The sequence below is a fragment of the Rhincodon typus genome, chromosome 29 (genome assembly GCF_021869965.1).
Source record: "Rhincodon typus isolate 14 chromosome 29, sRhiTyp1.1, whole genome shotgun sequence".
Lineage (NCBI taxonomy): Eukaryota > Metazoa > Chordata > Chondrichthyes > Orectolobiformes > Rhincodontidae > Rhincodon > Rhincodon typus.
The window spans coordinates 5681020-5708786 of record NC_063360.1 but is presented as its reverse complement, the minus strand read 5'-3'; the positions used below and the strand labels follow the sequence as shown (position 1 = coordinate 5708786).

The 27767-nt window shown below is 41.1% G+C and overlaps 1 protein-coding gene across 5 annotated transcripts in view; it reads left to right on the top strand.

Annotated features, from left to right (window-relative positions):
* Positions 1–27767, top strand: part of dpp9 (dipeptidyl-peptidase 9) — a 93433-nt gene that overhangs the window by 64248 nt on the left and 1418 nt on the right. For 4 of the 5 annotated variants that reach the window (XM_048614196.1, XM_048614198.1, XM_048614197.1 and 1 more), the window contains 7 exons: positions 1278–1430; positions 2354–2489; positions 6126–6271; positions 17016–17162; positions 19499–19651; positions 20375–20517; positions 26736–26847. In XM_048614196.1, the coding sequence (XP_048470153.1) occupies positions 1278–1430; positions 2354–2489; positions 6126–6271; positions 17016–17162; positions 19499–19651; positions 20375–20517; positions 26736–26847 (990 nt within the window). Of the gene's footprint in view, positions 1–1277; positions 1431–2353; positions 2490–6125; positions 6272–14675; positions 14755–17015; positions 17163–19498; positions 19652–20374; positions 20518–26735; positions 26848–27767 lie in introns of those variants that run through there. The other variant, XM_048614200.1, reaches the window with a different exon arrangement.

Sequence of the window (27767 nt, the reverse complement as noted above, 5' to 3'; positions counted from 1 at the left end):
AGCCTGATCAGGTTATCAAAATTCTCCAGTACTTCACACTGTGAATCACTTTTTAGGTTCCTTTGTCTTTATATGTTGGCGTATCATTGGGAACCTCTGGACTGTATGATTGTTGCAAACTACTTTTAACACCAGATGGTCATTGTTCTCTCCTGTTGGAATTTATCCAAAAAGAGGTCTAGTTGATTTGAGCAATGGTGTTGAAATAAATATGCTTGCATACAAAGCAAGTATATGTCTTATTTTTATGCTTGTATGGGATGTAGGAGTCCGTCACAAGATCAACAGTTTTTTGCTTATCCAATTTACATTTCCTTAGGTCATTTCAGGTAGCAATGAAGAGTCAATGTTGCACTTGGTCTAGAACCACATGTAGGCTAGACCAAGCAAGGATAACAGGTTTCATGGTCACTGTTAGACCAACGGTTAATTCCAAATTCTGTTGAATTTAAATTTCACCATCTACCATGGTGGGATTTGAAGCCATGTCCTCAAAACATCAGCCTAGGTTGCTGGGTTACTTTTCCAGAGACATTACTGCTATGCAACTGCCACCCCTAAAGAACATGCACAATTATTTATTCTGTTTTACTGTTGAGACCATTTTTCTTATCTTTTGAATGAGTTCCACAGATTGCTTGAACAGTTCCACAGGCATTGGTCACCCTTTCACGTCACGATTAATGCAAGTTCTGTTTATGGACTGTTCTATCACTGGAAGTTAACTGCCACCACTGCCACCTCCAACAAACAAGGTGATAATGAGTTGAACCCCCATGTCATTGCTTCTAAAAGGTGTTACTTTGTGGCAACACAGAACTGAAATCCTGTATCCATGTTAATCTAGTAGGTGATAGAAGACAGTTGACTTAGAAGGCAGGACAACTTCATCTGACTTTTTTCTCAGCTACCAATGTCTTGACTTCGGTTTCAAGGAAGCGGATGTTACTATGCTTATACAGTATTTTCTTGAAATGTGCCAAATCCTGTAGTTGTGTGTTCTCTGTCCTTCCTAATTCAGGTTGTGCCTTGACTGAGCATCTTCAATTTCCCTAGTAGGGTGGAGTAGCAATACTACAAATCTGGTGATGGCAGTGACAGAAACAATGAGCTTTTGCATTATAAGTATGTTATAAAAGGGTAACACAACTTTAAAATTCACTGTGTGATTTTGGTTTTCTATTTTAACTGAAAAGAATGATAAGCAATAGTGGTGATGTATTCTGTTTTGGGATGTTATAGGACTTGGTACCATTTGTACTTACTGTGTTTTTCAGATCTGGGTGAATGAGGCAACAAAATTGGTCTACTTCCAAGCCACTAAAGACACTCCACTAGAACATCACCTCTATGTGGTCAATTATGAATATCCAGGGGAGATAGTTCAACTTACAAAACCTGGCTTCTCTCACAGCTGCTCAGTTAGCCAGGTGAGTATTTCACATTTTCACTGTTATTAGTTTTATATTCTTACATTTCAGTGATGAAGATCTAAATCAGCGAGTCACAAAAGGAGGTGCCTGGTCACCTGCTATCTCAATACAATCCTGTCTTCCAATTCTTCCAAACTACCCAATCAATTCCTGAATTACATTGTTTTCAGCTTTGTTTCTGCTATGATCTTCATCTAGATTTCTCAATTCAAGGAAAGTAATTTGTACAGTATTCATAAAACTATTTTGTATTTAACTTCCATATATCTGTTTTGTTCATTGTGCTCCTTGGTTAGCAGAATTACGCTTACTGACATGGTTTCAAAGAGAGAGTGTTCTCTATTTCAGTACAATTCTGAAATTAGCTGTACTACTTCAAGGCAGCGTGACCATTTCTTCAAGGCAACTCAGGTTAGCATGGATGGGGGATCAGAGTTTACCAGTACTTCCTCCATTTTAAAAAAAACTGACTATTAAGCAAGCTTAAAAGAATAGTTGTTTCCCCTTTTCTTCCAATTCCAGTGTCAGAAATTCTAGAGTTTTATTCGAACAAGTAGACCTTGAGCTGCTTAGGACCAGGAGAAACGCATTCAGCAGTTCAGCCCTGTTTCATCATTCAGTTCAGTTGTGGCTAATTTGTGTCTAACTCTGTCTACTTGCCTCGACCATAGAATAGGAACAAACTGGTCTGAGTGGTTGGTCACTGGGGAGAAGAGTAGATATGAATACACAGCCATAAAAGCTGCTGTGTTTAGCAACTCAACTGCCTGTCAGAGTCAGAGCATAACTGATCCATGAATTTGCAAAGATTTCACTTCATCACTGACTTTAATGTAGCTGTGTATGATCCTGTACCTTTCACAGTATAAGAACTTGATCTCTTAACACACTGTCTTAAAGTTCTCTTAATGTTTCCTCAGAACTTTGACATGTTCATCAGCCATTACAGTAATGTTAGCACACCTCCCTGTGTTCACATATACAAACTGACGGGTCCTGAAGAAGATCATTTGCACAAAAAGCCAGAATTCTGTGCCAGCATGATGGAGGCTGCAGGTATGTGTCCTAATGAAATATGCCGTTGGAGCAAATAAGTAAATACTTTGTATCATTAAAATATGCAGCTAGCTCTTTGGTGCCTTTGTTGACAAAGGCAGAGACTAGATTGTTCCAGTCTGATTGCATAGTCAATGCAGTTGTATTCATCTCCAATGTGGCAGCTGGAGCTTCACAATTTGCTTCATTGCCCCTAGGCAAAGTAAAATGGGGTGGGTGAAGGGAAGGGATGGAAAGTAACCTTGCTATCCAGTGCCTTCAGCATTTTTTTCTTTATTCTTTCACGGGATGAGGATATCACTGACAGGGATTTGTTGCCATCTTCAACTGCCCTTGAGCTGAGTGACTTTCTAAGCGATTTCAGAGGACAGTTAAGAATCAACCACTTTGCTGTGGGCCTGGAGTCTCATTGTAGGCCAGGTAAGGATGGCAGATTTCCTTCACTAAAATGGGATTTTACGAAATTGATGACCGCTGTCCTAGTTACCATTTCTCAGACTAGTTTGATATTCCAGACATATTTATTAATTTATATTCCATCAGCTGTTTTGATGGGGTTTGAACCTTTATGCGCCCAGAGCATTAACCTGTATCTCTGGTTTGCTAGTACTGTGACATTTCCAGTCCACCATTGTCTCCTCTCAGCATGTGGGTGGATATATGGCAAGTCCAGGATTGAGGTAGCTATGATGGCTTTAACAGTTGAGTGACCGTATGTTCAAGCTAAGAAGTAATTTTGTTTCTGGAAAGTGTTGGAGATGGTCAAGTTCTTGAGAATTTTCTTCACAGCAAAAAATTAATCCAAGGAAAAGATTGACCAAAAAAAATTGCAGTTGTATGGTATTTTGTTTTTCACAATTGAGTAGAATGGGCAGCTTTTTGAATTTAGTTTTCACAATCTGTTGTGTAATAGTAAAGTGGGCAGTTTCTACCAAATTTTTATCTGTACTTTGTAAAGAGGGGCAGAAAAAAGGTAGAAATTCATGCACACCCCAGTCTACTGATAGCAAAATATTACTATGGTAGCTTTTCTGAATGTTTACTCTGGTTTAATTTTTGATGCAAAGAAAAGTTCATGATGTGGAGCATGTGCCTATTGGAAAACCATTGCAAGAAATTTAAAACTGGAATGTGCACATTGCCCTTGTGGTTTGTATTAGAAACCAACATATTCACTAATTTTGAAAATCAGGATGTCCAGCAAAAAATGTCTGGTAAATATAGTGTTTTATAGTAAGAAGTATACTAACGTGTAATCTTTTCATTTCGTGACATGAATACTCAGATGTTTATTCTATATAAAGGGACACTTTGTTGTCTTCTAAAGTACCAGTATTTAATAATCTCCCCAACAAATGTATAATTGATCTAGGTCTTCTACTGTCAGAGCCTTAAAATCAGTGAGTTGATTGATGTGCTAACTAATTTTCACCATTTTGGTGCAGTCTTTGCAGCTAATGCTGGGATTCCACAGTGTCTCAGCTGATTAAGTCTGTGTCAATATTTTTAATCAACCTGTTCTGACATGTTAAGGTACACCTCAACATGGTGGAACTTGAACCTGGGCCTTCTGACCCAGCAATAGGGACACTACTACTGCATCACAAGAGCCTAGAAAATATTATGTAATCCAGAGCCTAAAGAGACGTCAAGAAATTCTCCCTATGTGAGATTGAACCACAAACCTTTCAGTTAATAGTTGAATGTGCTTGACCAATTTCACAACAGACATGCAGAGGATGGTTTTGAACCATTGACCTCGGAGTTATTAGCTCAACATTCTTCTGAAGTCAGTGTAGAGTTTGGGAAATTCGAAAAGGTGAGGATTAATGCAAACCCAGTTACCCAAGCACCAGTAAGGTCACATATATTAACTTATGCGATTCTTGTTATCCTGCTGATTATGGGTCCGCCAACTCTCCTCTGAATTACAGATTTGTGTGTGTCAATTGAGAACAGAATTGGTCTTGACAGTGATGGTTCCGACGTTTCAGCAGGCTACCAGTACAACAAACTTTGTTTTCATTGGCACCTTGAGAACCAGCACACTCGATAAACCAGCAAAAATTAAATATAGTCGGTTCTGCTATAACACGTGTTTCTTAATGCGAATTGGCTTTAACGAGATTGAACAATTTAGACCACTATTTGTAGAATGTGAACTTTCCTTACCTGTATTAGCTATAACGTGATTCCGGCCCCATTAGTTTAAATGGCGCAGTTATTACCCGATTTCCTTATAACACGAGGTCGCACGAGAACAGGACTATCGCATTATATCAGAGCCAACTGTACCTCAAATACTGCAAAGTTTACAGTATTATTGCAATATCCGTGCTGTCCAAATAGTCAGCTGAGGACAGAATGCTCTCTGCTGGTAAGTTGTATTTAAGGCAAAGTTGCAGAATTATTTAAGATATTTATGCTGCAAATAAAGCTTAACTGTGGCATGTATACCCCCTACATTATGCTTCAATTACTTGAGTGTGTGTTTTTACATTGATTGTGTTTACCTCTTAATCAAATGGCATATTCTTGGTACTGTAGGTGTTGGTTAATAAAATGTTTGCTATATTTACTATTGAGGCACGTGTAGAATTAAGAGTTCTACTAATGTTCAACAGGTATCCATGGAATTGCATCTCAATAAAAGCCAAAACCTTTGCAAAGGATGTAGTGTTGGTTTAATAATAAATGAGAGAAGAGAGTGCAGCCTTTAAGTAAAGTTAACAAGTATTGTGCCCTGAAACTGCAATTCTAAGAAATAAAGATTTAAAACTAACGTTCATTGATGAGGCACTAGGTGGAGTTCCATTGTAAATAAGCAGTTTTGTGTTGTGTTTCTCATCATAGGGTGGCTTAAATAGGAAAAGCCTAGTATCCAGAACATAGCTGCCCAAGCTGAAGCTTGATGGCTGCAAAATTGTGGTTTCAAGATCCAAGTGATTTATTCATATTCACTGACTGCTGCATTCTGCTTGAAGTTTGTGCTCCTGAGCTTTACTGAGGCCCCCTTCAGCAATTCCTGTTTGTCAATCAAATTAAAATAACATGAAGACTAAAACATTCTTGTTCTGGTGGTTAAAATTAAACAATCTAAATAGGAAGAGGGACAATATGAAAATAATTGCTAGGCGACTGTGACTGGGCTTTATCCTTCTCCACTGTGAACATAATGGCAGTTTCTTGGGTGTAGTCCTTCAGGCCAGCTGCTCTGCGTATTATTTCTCACTGAATTGAGGCTTTGTGTAAACCTAAACAATGAGTGATATTAGGCAGTCCTACTGTGAGCAATACTTTTGTGTAAATCTATACCTGCATTAATGGTACAGAGAACTGGCTAACAGAACAGTAAGCACCCTGGCCTTTTCTTGCCCAGCATAAGACTTTGGGAACAGTTTAAGAGACTGAACTGTTCATGAAACTGAGAACAGCAAACTCAGGATTAAAACACTACTATCTGTTCTGTTTTATTGCTAAACTGTATTATTGTCACTGAAGGAGCTTCAGTTGAGCTTTGAACAGTGTTAATGCCACCAGAGTTGTAATTAAAGCTGGATGAAACAATGACAAGCTGACCTGAATCCTTGTCACTTTGTTGAGTAAATTTTAACCTTTCTCCCTTGTCTTGAACAGGTTGCCCTCCTGATTATGTGCCACCTGAAATTTTCAGCTTCCCTAGTAAATCTGGTTTCAAGCTGTACGGCATGTTATATAAACCTCACAACCTGCAGCCAGCCCGCAAGTACCCCACTATCCTCTTTGTATATGGAGGGCCACAGGTAAGACTCCCAGAAAACGTCTTTAAGCGCAAGAGGGAATTCTTATGAAATTTGAATTTTATTTTAATATTTTGAAGCTAATTTATTTTTCTTTCACATTGCTGTATTGCGTCCTGGCCAGCATTTATTGCCATTCCTTAATTGTTTTTGAAAGCGTGGTGCTCAGCTGTGACCTTAAAAAGCTATAGGCTGTTTGGGAAATGTACATGGTAATGTTAGGTAGAGAATTCCAAGATCTAACCCAAATATATTGAGCTAACCGATATAGCTAAACTGAATTAGTTCGTAATTTTCTTTTAATCTGAGCTGTACATTGAGAGGTTGGTGTCTTATACCTATTACCTATTAGTTACTAGTGATTAATGAAAACAGAAATTGCTGGGAAAACTCAGCAGGGCTGGCAGGATCTTTGGAGGAAAGACAGAGTTAACATCCAGGGACCCTTCTTCAGAAATCGCTGTTTTCCCAGCGATTGCTGTTCTTGTTTCTGATTTCCAGCATCCAACGTTTTCTTGTTTAGTGACTGATTAGTGTACTTTTTAAACTGGGATTAAATTGGGAGGAGGGAGACCGCACTCTCCGGGACTCCCTTGTCCGCTCCACACTCCCCACTAGCCCCACCACCCCCGGCACTTTTCCCTGCAACCGCAGCAAGTGCTACACTTGCCCCTACACCTCACCCCCAACCCAGGCCCCAAGAAAACCTTCCACATTAAACAGAGGTTCACCTGCACATCTGCTAATGTGGTATATTGTATCTGCTATTCCCGATGTGGCCTCCTCTACGTCGGGGAAACCAAGCGGAGGCTTGGAGACCGCTTTGTGGAACACCTACGCTTGGTTCGCGACAAATGACTGCACCTCCCAGTCGCGAACCACTTCAACTCCCCCTCCCACTCCTTGGATGTCCACTCTGGGCCCCCTCCAGTGTCACAACGATGCCACCCGAAGATTGCAGGAACAGCACCTCATTTTGCTTGGGAACACTGCAGTGATCTCAGTGCGGACTTCACAAGCTTCAAAATCTCCCCACTCCCGACCTCATCCTAAAACCAGCCCAGCTAGTCCCCGCCTCCTTGATGTGTCCGTCCTTTCTCCCACCTATCCGCTCCCCTCACCTCACTGACCTCCCCCACCCCCATCCCCAACCCCTACCTACCACCAGCCTCATCCCCGCCTCCTTGACTTGTCCGTCTTCCTTTGACTGTCCAACCCCCATCCTAACTCCCCACCTACACTCACTTTTACTGGCTCCATCCCCGTCTTCTTGACCTGTCCGCCTCCTCTCCACCTATCTGCTCCTTTATCCACCTTCCATCCGCCTCCCCCCTCTCTGTATTTATTTCAGAATCCCCTTCCCCTCCCCCATTCTGAAGAAGTGTCTAGACCTGAAACGTCAGCTTTCCTGCTCCTCTGATGCTGCTTGGCCTGCTGTGTTCATCCAGCTCCAAACCTTGTTATCCTTAAGTTGGGAGGTCTGTTGGAGTTGAGATGCCCTAAGGCAAGATAGTTGGTCTCCCTGCTTTTGGGAAGATTTTGTGAAACTTGAGAGGGTTCAGAAAAGATTTACAAGGATCTTGCCAGGGTTGGAGGGTTTGGGCTTTAGGGAGAGGCTAAATAGGCCGGGGCTATTTTCCCTGGAGTGCGGAGGATGAGGGGTGACCTTGTAAAGGTTTATAAAATCATGAGGGGCGTGGATAGGATGAATAGTCAAAGTCTTTTCCCCAAGGTAGGAGAGTCCAAAGCTAGAGGGCATAGGTTTAAGGTGAGAGGGGAAAGATATAAAAGGGACCTAAGGGTACCGTTTTCACATAGAGGGTGGTGTGTGTATGGAATGAGCTGCCAGTGGAAGTGGTGGAGGCTGGTACAATTGCAACATTTAAAAGGCATCTGGAAGAGTCTATGAATAGGAAGCATTTAGAGGGATATGGGCCAAATGCTGGGAAATGGGGCTAGATTAATTTAGAATATCTAGTCTGCATGGACAATTTGGACTGAAGGATCTGTTGCCGTGCTTTATGACTCTATGACTTGGCAATAGAAATGCATAACCAAACCAACCACTGGCTAATCTGATAGCTTGAGGAAAGCAGGTGCATGTTATTGGATTGTCCACAAAATAACCTTAAGCCAGACTGGGTAGACCTAACACTGGTGACTTATTACCAGACAAACCCACAAATTGATGCTGTAATTAACAGGATAATCTCAGCTGAACCAGCAGCAAGTAGCTTGTATTCTGCTGTTAAGGAATGTGATTTTAGGTTTGTACAATGCAGGAATACTTCTGTGTAAAGCTGGTATTGTGAAATTTGGCTTTGCTAACCTGTACCTGTGGCATTTGAACTTGTGTGGTGGGTGTGGACAGAGGACAATGGGAAGTGTGCTCATTGGATATGAGACAGCAGAAAAAGCAAAATACAACATCGAGGAATCTAAAATAGAAAAAGGAAATGCTGGAAATATTTAGCACGTTAGGCAGGATCTGTGGAGAAAGAAACCCAAGTTAATGCCCGTAGTACTTTCATTCTCCATGACGCTGCCAGATCTATTGAACAATTGCAGTACGCTTTTTATATTTGGTTTGGTGGCTTTCACTCGTGATAGTCGGGTTTTTTGTGTCAATGCCAATTGAACTAAAAGAATATCTTGCCATCCTTTTATTTGTGTTCATTGTGTACTTTACATTCCAGTTTTTTTTAAAAACTTCTTGCATCCTGTAGATGATTCACACAGGGATGTACTCATGCCTGCCCGTGTGGTGTTGAAAAGTAGCAGCTTTTTTAACTTGTGAAAGAACTTTGTGTGGTCGGTCAGTGTTAGGGTGTTTTTCCACAGGGTAAAGTTTTGGTTGGAACCCCATTGACCCATTTACTAGCATCTTTCCAAGCTTTTTGTGTATCCCACTACTAAGCTGGAAAGGTGTCTGTTCGTACTAAAGTATTAGCAAGTTTGCCACTTCCTGCAGCATATATATCTCAAAATAACTTTGAAGAAGGAACTTCAGAACATGGCCATAAATAACGTTGGTGTTTGTGAAAATTGTTTACTGACCAACCCAATTCTGGGGGCATGGTGGCTCAATGGTTAGCACTGCTGCCTCACAGCGCCAGGGACCCGGGTTCGATTCCACCCTTGGGTGACTGTCTGTGTAGAGTTTGCACATTCTGCCTGTGTCTGCGTGGGTTTCTTCCGAGTGCTCCAGTTTCCTCCCACAGTCCAAAGATGTGCAGGTAAGGTGGATTGGTAATGCTAAATTGCCCATAGTATCTAAGGTAGGGGGTGGATCTGGGTGGGATGCTCTTTGGAGGGTCAGTGTGGACTCAATGGGCTGAATGGCCTGCTTCCACATTGTAGGGATTCTATGGTGCACCTTTTAACAATCTTCAATTTTATTAACCTCTGAGGCAGCCATTACCGGTGCAAATTTCACAATTGCACTTTTAACCCCCTAATTACCTAACTTATGGCTTGCTGTTCTTCCACAACCTTTAATATGCTCAGCTACTCCTTTTTCTCCTACTCCCCAACGAACTCCTTATGTGGTTCCCCTTTCTTCCATGACCTCTTCCCAGACCCAGTATGTTCAAGATACACAGACTTGTATTCCCAAATGGTTTAGCCATATTGACTAGAACTTGTTGGACCACAGGCCAATCAGAGTGTACTTGACATTTTAAAATTGCTGTTCCCTTTGCAATTTGGAGTTCTTGTACCTGTTCCTGCTGAGTATAAGACCAGCTTTGACGGCAGGTTTTTTTGGCTCCAGCAATACCCCAGTTAACTACTACGAAATGAGTAAGTTGTTGGGTTCCTTCAAGTAATGGAGAGAATGGCTGAGGGTTTTGCGCTTCCAAAAAGTGTTTAGTAAAATATCTCTTGTGAAGGATTTGAATAAAATTGAAGCATTGAGTGGCTGCAGTGGCATGGATGTGGAATTGGCCAGCCTCCTAAAGCTTGGTTCAGCTGGGATATTTTGACCAATTCTGGCACCATACATTTGCAAGACTTTAGCAGAATAATAGTAGGAATAATAAACTTAAGATACGTGACTAAACAGTAGAAACAGGGATACCCTCCTCAGAGCAGGGAAGCTTCAGGAACAATTTATGGAGGGGAATTTTTGAAAGGTTTGATAAAATATATAAGAATAAACTGTTCTCAGTTTCAAAAAAGCCTGTAACCAGATGGCATAGGTTTGAAGTAATTGGAAAAAGATCCAGAGGCAGCTTGAGGAAGAACTTCCTTTTACAGCATGCTATGATCAGTAATGCATTGTTGGAAAAGATGGAAAACTGGGCACATATTTAAATAAGAAACATTTGAATGGCCATAAGGAAAGAACAGGAGAATTGGACTAACTGTGTACCTCTTGCAAAGAAGAAATGTTTTTACTGTAATCTTAAAATTCCACAGTAGCAAGTACTCTGAGTTCTACTTCTAATAATAAATTTTAATAGTGCGATACCACTGAAATTTTGTTTTTGTGACAACATTTTGGGAGACATGGAATATCTTTGAACATTTCTAATGCACATTTATTTCTTTATACTGTGAAGTTTCAATATATTATCTACCTGTGGGGCATCACAGCCAAGATCAATCTGTTCCCACTTAATAAAAACCAAAAGAACTGCAGGTGTTGTAAATCAGGAACAAAAACAGAAGTTGCTATAAAAAGTTCAGCAGGTCTGGCAGCATTTGTGAAGAAAAATCAGTTAACGTTTTGGGTCCGGTGCCCTTTTCCTCAGAACTTCACAGAGGCTGTCAGACCTGCTGAGCTTTTCCAACAACTTCTGTTTTTGTTCCTGTTCTCACTTAATATCCACTGACCAATAACAATTGCTGACCTGGTTTCTTCCATTTTTTTTTTACTGTTGATGCAAGATGGTTTGCATATTGATGTTCACTTTCATTCACTGGTTGAAAATGTGTCCTTTCACTGCCTGTAAGATGTTTCGTTCCTCTTTGAATAGGGGATTTACAAAGAAAGGTGAGTGGAAGGCATCCAGCTGTTATTGGAGACTTTCTGGTGTCTCCACAAAGAGAGATTTTGGTACTTTCTCTTTGTATGCTGGGTGGTTCTCTGCTGCTCCACCGCCACACAAGCCATGGTCATTTGGTAGGAACCAAGGTGTTGTTTTCAATTAGTTTTCCCTCAGTCTGCTTTTACTCTCGCTGTTCCAGGAAGAACTCACCATTAAATATGATCCACAATAGACTCCAGTAAACATGATTTTTAAAACTGCAGTCATCTGTACTCTCAGTCTCCTTGGTTCAAAGCATTATCTTTCTGTTATAATCTAGTCTTAAAAATAATGAAGTTAAACGGTATGATCTTTACATAACCTTTTGTGATTTATGCACAAGGACACCCAGATCCCTCTTCACCTCAGAACTCTGCAACCTCACTGTCTAGGCAGCATGCTTTTTTTTTAATTCTTCCTGCTGAAATGAACAACTTCACATTTTCCCATATTATACTCAATGTGCCACACCTTTGTCCACTCAAACCTCTTTTTGTAGATTCCTTATGTTTTCTTCATAACTTTGCTACCTTTCTTTGTCATCAGCAAATTTGAATCATAGAATCCCTACAGTGCGGAAACAGGCCCTTCGGCCTAACAAGTCCACACCGACCCTTGAAGCATCCCACCCTGACCCATCCCCCTATGACCCACCTAACCTACACATCCCTGAACACTGGGCAATTTAGCACGGCTAATCCACCTACCCTGCACATCTTTGGAGTGTGGGAGGAAACCCACGCAGACACAGGGAGAATGTGTAAACTCCACACAGACAGTTGCCAGAGGGTGGAATCAAACCCAGGTCCCTGGCGCTGTGAGGCAGCAGTGCTAACCACTGAGCCACCATACCACCCATAATTTGGTAACCATACCTTCCACCCCTTTCTCTAAATCATTTATATGAAATGTAAGTGAGGTCCCAGCATCAATCCCTGTGGCACACGAGTCATTGCATCTTGGCAATCTACTGTCTGCTTCCTGATAAGCCAATCTTCTGTCAATGCTAATATGCCATGCCCTCACCATGCTATTTTGTTGTGACCTATTCCCTTAAGGAAACCTCCTCAAATACCCTGAACATTCTTTTTCTCAGTAACTTCATGTAACCCTTTGGTGAAGCAGGTGAGCTCTCATGAACTGTTACCAAGGGAGTGTATTCTTTCTTTCTCCCCTTTCCACATACCAAACACTGGACCTTAAGGGAATGGTGCAATGATGACAAAATCATGTGATTTGTCATTCTTGACTTAGCTGATCTTTCTAAATCGTTCTTAATAGCTTTACAATGGGGTACGTCGTGATGCTAGGAGCAGAAATATGCCATTCAGCCTGTAGAGCTCGCTCTGCCATGACTTAGAACATAGAACATAGAACAGTACAGCACAGTACAGGCCCTTCGGCCCATGATGTTGTGCCGAACTTTTACCCGAAACCTAAGGTCTCTCTAACCTCCACCACAACCTTATACTATCATCCATATGCCTATCTAATAGCCGCTTAAATGCCCCGAAAGAGGCCGATTCCACTACCCTCTCCGGCAATGCATTCCGCGCCCCTACCACTCTCTGAGTAAAGAATCTACCTCTGACATCTCCCCGATATCTACCTCCTTTCACTTTAAAACTATGTCCCCTCGTAAAAGCTACCTCCACCCTAGGAAAAAGTCTCTAGCTGTCTATTCTATCTATACCTCTGATCATTTTGTACACCTCTATCAAGTCACCTCTCATCCTTCGTCGTTCTAAAGAGAAAAGCCCTAGCTCTCTCAACCTTTCCTCATAAGACCTTCCCTCCATTCCAGGCAACATCCTGGTAAATCTCCTCTGCACCATTTCCAATGCTTCCACATCTTTCCTGTACTGAGGTGACCAGAACTGGACACAATACTCCAGATGTGGCCAAACCACATCTTAGATCATGATTTATCACGTTGCTATTTCCCATATTATTCTATACCCATAAATCTGTCTATCTGTCTTTCTGTCTTGAACATGCTCAACAATTCAGTTAGCATAGCTGCCTGGGTTAGAGAATTCCAAAGATTTGTCCTTCTGAGTGAAGAAAGCATTCTTCATCTCATTCTCCAATGGCCCGCCCTTATTCTGAGTCTATGTCCCCTGCCTCTACACTTATCAACCTGATAAACGTACTATCTGTATTTTTCCTGGCAAACCCTTTAAGAATTTTATACGTTTCAATGAGATCATTTCTCATTCTTCCAAACCCTAGGGAATACAAAGCCCAATTTCCTCAGTCTTTCCTCGCAAGACCATCCTGCCATCCCAGGGATTAGTTCAATGAACCTCTGTTGCACTCCCTCTATAACAAGTATATTCTTCCTTCGATAAGGAGTCCAAAGCTACGCAATTCTCCAGGTGTGGAATCTCAAAAGCTACATACAACAGCCTAATTCCTAATTCCTTGATGTATCTGCATGCTAGCTTTTAGTGACTTGTGAACAAAATCCCTTTGGGCATTAACATTTTGAACCTCTCACCATTTAAGAATTGTCTTTGTTATTTAAGTTTATCTGTCAAAATGGATAAGTGATTCACATTTCATTACACCCACCCTGTTTTTGCTCATTTACTTAGCCTGTCCAAGTCCGCTTGAAGTTTCCATTCATCATTAAATGGGCTGTTCATGGTGAAACTAATTCAGATAGGAATTTAACACAGAAGTTGACTAGTGTGCAAGGAAGAAAAACTCACTTGATCTAATCTGAAACTAGTTCAGTGATTTTTTTTTCATGCAGCTTGGTTTGAGTGTAGACATGTTCCTTCTCCCAACTGCCTTAATAACACAAACTCATTTACTGTAATGATATTTTGAAAATATCAGAATTTCCAGATTTTTCGGTTTATTTCAGAGGGGATTTGGATCTGTTCATATCAGGTGCTGCACAGCTGCAGTAGCAAACTACCAAAGGCACTGGCTTATAAGTCAACCTTTGAAACCTCAAAATGCTCCAAGAAAAGAGAGTTGACCTGAACATCACATATAAAAATGAACTCTGGGAGGGATGTGGCCATGTTGTATGCCACGTGAGGTCTGCTGTGTGTAGACAAGACTTAAACTCTCATACATCTTTGCAGCATAGATCATGTTACCTGCTTAATTCCTTGCACCAGTTGAAAGACGCTGTTAAGTAAAACATGAATTTTTGGGGCACAAAATTGAGGCTGACTTCGAGAATATGTACACTCACTCGTTGTTATCTGCATACTTCAGTTTGGCCCTAGACCCAGTTGCTTTTGTATCCAATGACAACTCCAGTATGATCATGCAGTCCTCTGCAGTAGATAGGTGATTTACATTGTAGCAGTATCAGTGTTTTTTAATCTGTGGGATGTCCATAACCTTATTCCCTGCAGATAATGAGGATTTGGTGTATAGCTTGTCATAGCTGAAGATGGGAGACCAACGAATAAGCCAATTTTAGATATCTAAAAGGTAAGAGACAGGCAAGAGCGGACATTGGACCACTGGAAAATGAGGCTGGAGAAGTAGTAATGGGGAACAAAGAAATGGCAGAGGACCTGAATAGGTCATTTGCATCAGTCTTCACTGTGGAAGACACTAGCAGTATACCAGAACTCTGGGAGTCAGGGGGCAAAGGTGATTCTAGTGGCCATTATTAAAGAGAAGGTGCTGGGAAAACTGAAAGGTCTTAAGGGGGACAAACCACCTGGACCAGATGACTACACCCCATAGTCTGAAGGAGATAGCTGAGAGGATTGTAGAGGCATTGGTGGTGATCTTTCAGGAATCACTGGAGTCAGGGAGAGTGCCAGAGGACTGGAAAATGGCTAATGTAACACCCCTGTTTAAGAGGGAGGGAGGCAGGCAGAAAACAGGAAACTATAGGCCAGTTCGCCTGACCTTGGACTTTAGTAAGATTTTAGAATCCATTATTAAGGATGAGATTGTAGGGTACTTGGAAGTGCATGTTAAGTACAGCTGAGTCTGCACCCTTCATCGAGGGGCGGTCGTGCCTGACAAATCTGTCAGAATTCTTTGAGGTAACAAGCAAGTTAGGCAAAGGCAAGCTGGTAGATGTGATCTCTTTGGATTTCCAGAATGCCTTTGATAAGGTGCTGCGCAGGAGGATGATAAAAAAGACGAGCCATCATTTTAGGGGCAAGGGGCAAGGTGCTGGTGTGGATAGAAGGCAGAAGGCAGAGAGTGAGGATTGACGACAGCAGCCAAGGACTAGTGGAGTTCAGCAGGGGTCCATGTTGGGATCACAACTATTCACTTTATACATTCATGATCTGGATGAAGGAACTGAAGGTATTGTTGTTAAGTTCGCAGATGAAACAAAGATAGATGGAGGGGCAGGTAGTGTTGAGAAAGTGGGAGTCTGCAGAAGGACTTAGGTAGGTTAGAGTGGGCATAGAAGCAGCAGATTGAATACAGTGTGGGAAATGTGAGGTTATACACTTTGGTAGGAAGAAAAGAGGTGTAGACTACTTTCTAAACAGAGAAAGCCTTCTTGGGAGTCCTGGTTCAGGATTCTCTTAAAAGTTAAAATGCAGGTTCACTTGGCAGTTAGGAAGGCAAATGCAATGTTAGCATTCATCTCAAGAGGGCTAGAATGCAAGAGTACAGATGTACTGCTGAGGCTGTAAAAGGCTCTGGTCAGACCACCTTTGGAATATTGTGAGCAGCTTTGGAGCCTGTACCTAGGGAAGGATGTGCTGGCTTTGGAGGGTGTACAGAGGAAGTTTACAAGAATGATCCTGGGGATGAAGGGTTGGTCATGTGAGAATTAGTTGAGGACACTAAGTCTATACACGATGGAGTTTAAAAGGATAAGAGGGGATGTGATTGAAACTTATAGAATACCGAAAGGCCTGAATAGAGCAGACGTGGTGAAGATGCTCCCACTAGTCGGAGAGATTAGGACCCTAAGGCACAGAGTGAAGGAATGACCCTTTAGAACTGAGAATAAGAGGAATTTCTCCATCCATAGTGTGGTGAGTCTGTGTAACTCGTTGCCGCACAGGGCTTTAGAGGCCAAGTCATTGAGTGTATTTAAGACTGAGATAGGTAGGTTCTTGATTAGTAAGGGGATCAAGGATTATGGGGAGGAGGCAGAAAAATGAGGTTGAGAAACACATGAAGCATGATCAAATGGCAGAGTAGACTCATTGGATCAAATGGCCCAATTCTGCTCCTCTATCTTATGGTCTTAAGTATGTGCAAAAACATGATTTTGTAATCTGGAAAATGGGCTGTCTTATACAGCACAATTTAAAGTATTTACATTTTAGTTTGTTGAGTTGACCATGTGTAATCGTGGCCAGTAAAAATAAAAGACTTCTTTAAATGTGCTCAATTGTACTATTTGCATATTAGCCTGTGTGAGTAGTGCAGGATTGAACATCTCAATCAGATTGCATTGTCTAATAGCTCAGTCAGATAATCTGTTTACTATTGTGGCTGTTCAGGAAATGTCAATGGACTTTTCATTGTGTGAATCTCATGCAATTTTAATCCCTGTTTGGCATCCAAATACTCTTTCAGATGGATTGCTGTAAACCTGCCAAGTTAGAAATCTTGTTGCCCACGTGTGAGGTTGTTCACTATGGGACAGTACATTGAACTTAATATTAGAGATTTTGGCAGAGTTCCGGCAGTTTCTAGTAACATCCTTATTCACCTGATTACTAAGGATATTGACTGTAGAATTTGTTTCCTCCTCCATTTAGGTGCAGCTGGTGAACAACTCGTTCAAGGGAATAAAATACTTGAGGCTGAATACACTGGCATCTCTTGGCTATGCAGTTGTGGTGATTGATGGCAGGGGCTCCTGTCAGCGAGGTCTTTTATTCGAAGGTGCCCTCAAAAACAAAATGGTATTTCCCTTTTTACCATGGTGGTTTTTAAGTTGCATTTAATTAAATATGTTCATACCCATGATGTTCATGTAATTGTCAAGGAACGCCAGCATAATTGAATTACGATACAGTTTCCATTCACAATGTATTGAACATAAAAACAAGGAACAATAATAGGCCTTTGTCCTGCTCCAAACTATAGTTGAATTAACAAAGTTATGATTGGAGAAGACTTATTGATCTTCTCTTGAGAGGCCTGTTATGTCTGCCTCCTGGAGCAATGTGTCTAGTTGACTTTTTTTTTCCCCCTTTCTGATGATGTCTACAGCTCAATTGCAGCTCTGTAGTCTGAGATGACATTGTTCAGGTTGTAGATACTTACCAAAGATATGGTAGTTCAAGGCTGAAATAAACTTTCACATGTTGAAAATAACTGCATCTGCCCTGCCAAGTCTATCTAACCCCATTTTATGTATTTGATTGTTGCACAACTTAGAAATCTCTGCACTGGATTCCCAATTGCACTGAATTCCTGACTTATTTTGCAAAGCACCTGTTCCTGCTCACTTTGTGTCCCACATTGTATAACTCTGTGATTGTGAATTAATGCTAATAATGCAGAATTTTTAATATTGTATGCTGACACAACCACAGGTATTCATTTGTGACTTAAATGCAGGGCACAAATCCCATCAGGCAAGTGTAAACCTCGACGCTTGTTCTAATTTTTCTACTTTATAGATTCATGCTGTCCAGCACCTAATAAGTTTGTAATGTGATCACTTAATCCTCTGACTCTTTATAGTTATCCACAATTGAGGGATGCGTTTAAGTAGACTTGGGATATCTATCACTTTCCTGATGGTGAAAATTACGTGAAACCCATGTTTCGTTTGGAAGAAAGTGCAGTATATTTGTTTGGAGACAATGGCAGCTGTCACAGAGTTTACAGTCAGTGGGCTCTGAGTCTTCCGAAGTCCAAGAAAAATGTCAAAGACTTTCAGCAATGTTTTTTGTTTTCTCTGTAAACTCTCCATTTGCTTCTAAAATGAAAGGGTTTAGGTCATTCAGAACTAATTAGCATTTCTACTTGAATGCAAGACTAGTATGTTTCACTTTGGAGTGGAGAACGCAGCAGAGATGCCATCTTTTATGATTACGTTACAGGTCTCCAACAAATCTATGCAACTCGAGCAATAGTTTTGTGTGGTGACCAGAGAGAAAAAGCTGCTTAGCTTTGTGATCTAGCACAACTAGACGTGGAACAGAAATGATCACTGGTCAAAGGGACACATTTCTGCATCTAAGGATTTCAGCAAATTCTTGGCATGGCCAGAGGAAGAAGAACTAACTTTACAACTGGTGGTAGATTTATGAAGCTTGACAAAAACTGAGTAAAGTCTCTGGAGATAACCTAGTGAATGAATATTGACTTTCATTGAAAACTAGGAGTAACTAGAATGTTTGCTGTAAGGACTGTAATGCAATGGAGTGAGAGATGGATAATTAGTACTTGAAGGAAATATCACTTTCTCGAGCTAAACTATTAAGTTATCATAAAAACAGATGTTTAATCAGTAGTGTTTTCTTCATCATTTGTTGCAGTAAATGTTTTAAAATATGACATCTTGAGTTAGTAACTGGAAGTTCAAATGTCTTTTAAAAAGTTGTCAGTCTTTATGGATATCAGGAGTTGTGAAAGACAAGAAAGAACAAGTAATTTTCGACGTTAACTTTGTACATCTAGTAATCAAACCTAGCTTGGCATTCAGTGAGCGCTGTGAACAATGATGAATGATCAGTAGAAATGAGGGAAAGCACTTGTCCCATCTTGTTCAACCTTCCATAGAATTCTAAGGTTCCCTAACATCATGGATATGTAATTCTAAGCATTCATCACCTTCTGAGTAACATTTTTCTTTCCTGAGGGTTTGCTTTTAACATTTCCCTTAAAGTTTATGGTTCTAGTCAAACAGGCGTGACCTAATTATGGAATCTCATACTTAAATTTCATTTTGAATGCAACTGTCAAACTGTAGATAGACAGAAATGACTTTGCTGAATAAATTGGAGAATTATGCCTTGTTCAATTAAATCAAACTCTTCAAAGTCCACATTGTTCATGGAACTTAAATTGGTTCCCTGCTTCCTTAATAACCCAAAGCTTGTGTGCTATTTTCCAACTAACAAACAAGCAAGTGACTCCCAACTCTGTTTTGATGCTACTCTTAAACTAATCATGAGGAAGTTCATAAGTGATTGATTGTTTTGTTTTTACTGCAGGCTGTATTTCCAACTGTGGAACTCCGTAATTATTGAAACGTTCCGTCTCTATTTTCTTCCAACCTCCACAGGGTCAGGTAGAGATTGAAGATCAAGTGGAAGGGCTGCACTGGGTCGCGGAGAAGTATGGCTTTATTGATCTAAACCGAGTTGCCATCCATGGCTGGTCGTATGGAGGTTTTCTGTCCCTCATGGGTTTGATTCACAAACCCAAAGTCTTCAAGGTAATGAAAGCAGCAGTAGATTCAATTTGGGTGAATCATGTTTAAAAATTGCTAATATTTTAATTAAAAGTGTATTAAAATTAGATCTCTGGGACCAGAGTTGTGGAGTACCTTGTTTATAGTCATGGTCGTGTGCAACTGAACTAAATCATAGACTCTGACGTGAAGTTGCATCTCATTAAAATTTGCAGATGTAGTTTATCAGCATGATGAGGGATCTGTTTTATGAAGTGATTTTAGTTTCTCGTTTTAGATTCATTTCACTGTTTTAAAAAAATGCAGACATATTTTGACCTTTGAACTGAATGTAAAAGATGCCAAGATCCTATTGTAAAGAAGAGCAGAGGCACTATGTAGAGTTTTTGGCCAATATTTATCCCTCAATAAATGTCAAGAATCACATAATCTAGTCACTATCGGGTTGATTGCGAGACCTTGTGAATATAAGTTGACTGTCATATTTCCTGCACTGCAATAGTGACCACAGTTCTAAAATACTTTATTCACTATAATATGCTTTGAGGTGACCATTGGTTGTGAAAATGTTACCTATAAATATAAGATTTGTGAGTTACATTACATCAGAGCAAGCCAAAATTTAAATAAAAATGGAGTCCAAAGAGTCTCAACAGCGCTGATCTCTCATTTAACTATATGAAAAAGGTAAGAAATGTTACTTAAAATGTTCTGTTTTATGTAACAGGCCATCTTGATATTTTGTAGGTTGCTGTAGCTGGTGCGCCAGTTACAGTCTGGATGGCCTATGACACTGGTTACACTGAGCGTTATATGGATGTTCCAGAGAGTAATCAACAGGGTTACGAAGCTGGTTCAGTGGCGCTACATGTTGATAAACTACCCAATGAGTGAGTAATATAGCTATTTTTCAAAGCAGCAAACTACAGTGCAGAATTTATAGTACCGAAATGAGCTAATCAATCCAGCAGCTGTATTTGAGTCTTTCTTCACCCTTCAGCTAAATTTGTCAGCATAATTTTTCATTCCACTCTGTTTCTTGTTTTCCACCTGCCCCTTAAATGCATCAGAAATGTTCCTGATTATATTGAATACATAAATGCTTGAGTTGGCGGCGTGCTCAGTTAATACTTATCTATTCCTGATTGGAAATTGCATAGTGACTTGGATTCAGATCTGGGACATACAATATCATTGTCACCTCTTGTACAAAAATTGGTCAAAATGAAAGGAAAATTTGAAAATCATAAGGAAAACTAAATACTTGATGACCTTAGCAATACTGAGCAGTTGAAAGGTCAGGCTAATGTTTGAACGGAGGCTGCTTTCATTAGAAGTAGGAGAAAGAAAAGCAGACATTGGTTAGAACAAAAGGAGGAGTGAAGAAGACCAGTGATGAAGCAACTATGCAAGCACGATAACTAAAAGGTTCATACAACATTTTCCTGAGCCAAAGGGAGGAAAGATCACTGGATGGTGCAAGCACAATGTCTCTCGTGTGCAGAGTGAATTTAAAAATGAATAGAAAGAATCACAAAGTGGAAAAGGTGGAACTGAAAAACTAAATCAGTTCTATTTGACTAGAGAGTAACATTCTGCTCTCATTCAGACAGTTGAATATATAATACTGTAGCCTACAATTCTTCCACTGCTGGCAGATATTCTGACTCTAAAGAGCTAAAGGAAATTTTAATTTTTCAGTTGATGCTCATTAATGGCAGCAGAGAGTTCAATGGCCACAATAACATTCAAATGTATTGGTAGTAATTAGATCATCCGTATCTTCAGATGTCCTAATCTCTCCTGTGGAGCCTGGTTGTTGTTGTCATTAATCTTGTAGCCTTGTGAGGCCAGCTTTGTCTACTGCATCATGTTATTGAGCATAACTGAGTGGTGCTAAGGTCACTAGGCATTCAGACTACTGATAAGAAGTCAGAAGTTACATCAGTTCCATGTGCCTGTACTTAGCTGCCTGGCCTATGCCTGCTATATTGGCATTTAGCTGTGGATTCAATTTAACTCTTAAAATCTTTCTTTATGCAAGAAAATTGAATGCATGAACTATACATACTAAAACTAAATAAATTCCCTATTGATTATACTTGTTTCTTCCCTCAGTAAATTGTTGTTGGGTAGCCCATATTCAGTATTTTCTGCCTTATAAAGTCACCCTGAGGTTCTGAATATTTTAAATTAATCACAAATTAATGGTAATATCCTTACCCTTCTACCAAAGATTCGTTAACATCCACTGTATTTGCCAAACTCTCTTCTTTTAGATTGATTTGAGACAGTATCATTCTGTATATCTGCATGTTTAATTACAGTTATAGGAAATCCACAATGAATAGAGTGGTCTTTTTTGGAGGAAGAAATATGGCTCTGATTGGATAATTGTGACTGTTATAAATGTAATTTCTTGTCAGGCATTCATAATATTTATGTCTAAAATTGAAAAATACTAGGAAAATTGGCCAGTCAGCAAAGTAACCACCCCAGTAAAACTTACAAAGAACAAAGAAAATTACAGCATAGGAACAGGCCCTTTGGCCCTCCAAGCCTGCACCAATCCAGATCCTCTATCTAAACCTGTCGTCTATTTTCCAAGGATCTGTATCCCTCTGTTCCCTGCCCATTCATGTATCTGTCTAGATACATCTTAAATGACGCTATTGTGCCCACCTCTACCACCTCCACTGGCAACGCGTTCCAAGCACCCACCACCCTCTGCGTAAAGAACTTTCCACGTATATCTCCCTTAAACATTTCCCCTCTCACCTTGAAATCGTGACCCCTAGTAATTGAGTCCCCCACTCTGGGGGAAAAAGCTTCTTGCTATCCACCCTGTCAATACCTGTCATGATTTTGTAGACCTCAGTCAGGTCCCTCCCTCAACCTCCATCTTTCTAATGTAAGTAATCCTAATCTACTCAACCTCTCTTCATAGCTAGCGCCCTCCATACCAGGCAACATTCTGGTGAACCTCCTCTGCACCCTCTCCAAAGCATCCACATCCTTTTGGTAATGTGGCGACCAGAGCTGTACGCAGTATTCCAAATGTGGTCGAACCAAAGTCCTATACAACTGTAACATGACCTGCCAACTCTTGTACTCAATACCCTGTCCGATGAATGAAAGTGTGCCGTATGCCTTCTTGACCACTCTATCGACCTGCGTTGCCACCTTCAGGGTACGATGGACCTGAACTCCCAGATCTCTCTGTGCATCAATTTTCCCCAGGGCTTTTCCATTTACCGTATAGTTCGCTCTTGAATTGGATCTTCCAAAAATGCATCACCTCGCATTTGTTTGGATTAAAGTCCATCTGCCATTTCTCCACCCGACTCTGCAATCTGTCTATATTCTGCTGCATTCGCCGACCGTCCCCTTCACTATCTGCTACTCCACGAATCTTGGTGTCATCTGCAAACTTGCTAATCAGACCATCTATACCTTCCTCCAGATCATTTATGTATATCACAAACAACAGTGGTCCCAACACGGATCCCTGTGGAACACCAATGGTCACAGTTCTCCATTTTGAGAAACTCCCTTCCACTACAACTCTCTGTCTCCTGTTGCCCAGCCAGTTCCTATCCATCTAGCTAGTACATTCTATACCTCATGCAACTTCACTTTCTCCATCAGCCTACCATGGGGAACCTTATCAAACGCCTTACTGAAGTCCATGTATATGACCTCTACAGCCCTTCCCTCATCTATCAACTTTGTCACTTCCTTAAAGAATTCTATCAAGTTGGTAAGACATGTCTTTCCCTGCGCAAAACCATGCTGTCTATCACTAATAAGCCCATTTTCTTCCAAATGTAAATAGATCCTATCCCTCAGTGTCTTCTCCAGCAGCTTCCCCACCACTGATGTCAGGCTCACCGGTCTATAATTACCTGGATTATCCTTGCTACCCTTCTTAAACAAGGGGACAACATCAGCAATTCTCCAGTCCTCCGGGACCTCACCCACGCTCAAGAATGCTGCAAAGATATCTGTTAAGGCCCCAGCTATTTCCTCTCTCGCTTCCCTCAGTAACCTGGGATAGATCCCATCCGGACCTGGGGACTTGTCCACCCTAATGCCTTTTAGAATACCCAACACTCCCCCCACCCCCCCCATGCCGACTTGACCTAGAGTAATCAAACATCTATCCCTAACTTCAGCATCCGTCATGTCCCTTTCCTCAGTGAATACCGACGTAAAGTACTCATTAAGAATCTCACTCATTTTCTCTGACTCCTCGCATAACTTCCCTCCTTTGTCCTTGAGTGGACCAGCCCTTTCTCTAGTTACCCTCTTACTCCTTATGTATGAATGAAAGGCTTCGGGATTTTCCATAACCCTGTTCACTAAAGATATTTCATGACCCCTTTTAGCCCTCTTAATTCCTCGTTTCAGATTGGTCCTGCTTTCCCGATATTCTTCCAAAACTTTGTCTGTTTTCAGTCGCCTAGACCATATGTATGCTTCCTTTTTCCTCTTTGCTAGTCTCATAATTTCACCTGTCATCCATGGTTCCCTAATCTTGCCCTTTCTATCCCTCATTTTCACAGGGACATGTCTGTCCTGCACTCTAATCAACCTCTCTTTAAAAGCCTCCCACATACCAAATGTGGATTTACCCTCAAACAGCTGCTCCCAATTCACATTCCCCAGCTCCTGCCAAATTTTGCTAGAGGTGACCTTTCCCCAATTTAGCACTCTTCCTTTTAGGACCACTCTTGTCTGTGTCCATGAGTATTCTAAAACTTACGGAATTGTGATCACTATTCCCAAAGTAATCCCCTACTGAAACTTCAACCACCTGGCCGGGCTCATTCCCTAACACTAGGTCCAGTATGGCCCCTTCCCAAGTTGGACTATTTACATACTGCTCTATAAAACCCTCATGGATGCTCCTTACAAATTCTGCTCCATCTAAACCCCTAACACTCAGTGAATCCCAATCAATGTTGGGAAAATTAAAATCTCCCATCATCACCACCCTGTTGCTTCTACATCTTTCCATAATCTGTCTACATATTTGTACCTCTATCTCACGCTCGCTGTTGGGAGGCCTGCAGGACAGCCCCAACATTGTTACCGCACCTTTCCTATTTCTGAGCTCTGCTCATATTGCCTCACTGCTTGAGTCCTCCAAGGTGCCCTCCTTCAGCACAGCTGTGATATCCTCTTTGACCAGTAATGCAACTCCTCCACGTCCCACCTGAAGCATCTATATCCTGGGATATTTAGTTGCCAATCTTGCCCTTCCCTCAACCAAGTCTCAGTAATAGCAATAACATCATACTCCCAGGTACTAATCCAAGCCCTAAGCTCATCTGCCTTACCTACTAAACTTCGCGCATTAAAACAAATGCACCTCAGACCACCTGTCCCTTTGCGTTCATCATCTGCTCTCTGCCTACTCTTCCCCTTAGTCACACTGACTTCATTATCTAGTTCCTTACAGGCTTTAGTTACTATCTCCTTACTGTCCACTAACCACCTCATTTGGTTCCCATCCCCTTGCCACATTAGTTTAAACCCTCCCCAACAGCATTAGCAAAAGCACCCCCTGGGACATTGGTTCCAGTCCTGCCCAGGTGTAGACCACCCGATTTGTAATAGTCCCACCTCCCCCAGAACCGGTCCCAATGTCCCAAAAATCTGAACCCCTCCCTCCTGCACCATCTCTCAACCACTCATTTATCCTGCCTATTCTTTCATTTCTACTCTGACTAGCACGTGGCACTGGTAACAATCCTGAGATTACTACCTCTGAGGTCCTACTTTTTAACTTGGCTCCTAACTCCCTAAATTCTGCTTGTAGGACCTCATCCCGTTTATTCCCTATATTATTGGTGCCTATATGCACCACAACAGCTGGCTGTTCACCCTCCCCCTTCAGAACGTCCTGCAGTCGATCTGAGACAACCCTGACCCGTGCACCTGGGAGGCAACATACCATTCGGGCGTCTCGTTTTCGACCACAGAACCGCCTATCTACTCCCCTTACAATCGAATCCCCTATGACTATAACCCTTCCACGGTTTTTCCCACCCTTCTGTACAGCAGAGCCAGCCACGGTGCCATGAACCTGGCTACTGCTGTCTTCCCCTGGTGAGCCATCTCCCCCGACAGTATCCAAAATGGTATACCTGTTTTGGAGGGAGATGACCGCAGGGGACACCTGCACTGCCTTCCTGCTTTTTCTTTGCCTTTTGGTCACCCATTGCCTTTCTCCCTCAGCAATCCTAATCTGTGGTGTGACCAATTTGCTAAACGTGCTATCCACGACTTCGTCAGCATCGCGGATGCTCCAAAGTCAGTCCATCCGCAGCTCCAGAGCCGTCATACGGTCTAACAAGAGCTGCAGCTGGACACACTTCCTGCATGTGTAGGAGTCAGGGACATTGGCCGCGTCCCTGAGCTCCCACATTGAGCAAGAGGAGCATAACAGGGTCTGGGATCTCCTGCCATTTTTACTCTTAAGCTTAGCTTAGTCCTACTGTAATATCAAATAATAGTTAAATGAAATGAAAAATTTTTACCAATCACTCTACTTACCAGCACACAATAAAACAAAAAGAAAAGAAAATCCTTACCTTACCAACACACCACAGAGTCTTTTTTTTTGGTTAGAGGAGGAGGGCGGGTGGGAGACACTACACGTGTTGCCACTGCCCAAATATATCAGTTCACTCACCTTCCCAGAGCGCAATTCGACCGCTCCCACTCAGCTCTGCTGCAAAATAAACCCTTTAGGCCCTGGTATTACCTAGTCGCCCAGTCAAGCTCTGATTGAAAAAGTCTCATCTGTTTTTAGCCCAGTAAGACTTCACACAGTTAACTAGTCTCCCAGGAGACATTGAAAAGATGTTCTTGCAGTACTTGTACAGCACCTAATGGTTGTCTACAGAACTGCATTGTGCTGATGTTGGTTGTGGAAAAATCTACAACATCGGCCACCCTGTCCAGAGAAGGACTTTTGCTGACTAGCAGCATTACAGGAAGAAAAGGGAGCCAGATTGAGATGAAATATAACAGTCATATTTGGTACAGTTTGCTTTTTAATCATAATTGTCTTTATTCATAATTGTCTTTATTCATCCAGGCCCAATCGTTTGCTGATTCTGCATGGGTTTTTAGATGAAAATGTGCACTTTTTCCACACAAATTTCTTAGTATCACAACTAATCAGAGCTGGAAAACCATATCAGCTTCAGGTACGTTTTGTGATCCACTAACTAGATACCACTGATTAGATAAAAGAAACATTTTGGTTTATTGTTCTAGTTTTCAAACGACTATCCATGGACACTAATTATTTTCTAAAACAGCAATCAAGTCAGCCCAATATCCTTGAAATGTATATGCTGCAATGTATTGAACCTTTCTGATAATTGACATGAGGTAGAATCCTTGACTGTGTAATCTGGATAGATTGAATTACATTACTGGTCCCAGTTTTCACTGAACTGTGAATGTTATAGTCTAATTACAATTTTCTTTACCCTGGATAGGCAAGCACTTGAATTTTGTAAAAAGCTAGCATTTCACTTGGTATCATTGTAACTTTACTAACCTTGCCTCACTTTTGTTCGTGATCTAGTCCAGTAAAGCAATTAATTCTGGAAGCACAGAATGTGAATCCAAGCAATATGAAATATGTTACTTCTCAATGTGTCATTGCCCCATCATAAAAATCCTTCCCAGTGTACAGGTCCACAATTGCTGGTCACTTAATGTGCCAAGTGAACATTTCTTCAATTGTGAGCATTCACTCAGGATGATTACCATAGACAAGCCAATCCATAGCATTCAACACACGTTTCTGACAGTGTTTGCTCGATAAGAATCAGTTTTAACAAAAAGAATCCAAGGTGTGATAAGCTGTGATAGAGAAACCAAATAGAATGTCCCTTGCTTGACATCAACTTATTTTAAAAACCAAACATTGAAGTTGGGATCTTGGTTAATTATGATGTGCACATAGTGAAGACTGGATATGGCTTCTTTTCATTGCTTCAACTTGAGTAAATGACTGGCAGGTCATTTTAATTGTCGTCACATTTGAAATATATAGGTCATATTGGACTCTTGGTGTTTTTCCCTCTTTTTATGTGAATGTGTATAAGTCTGGTGC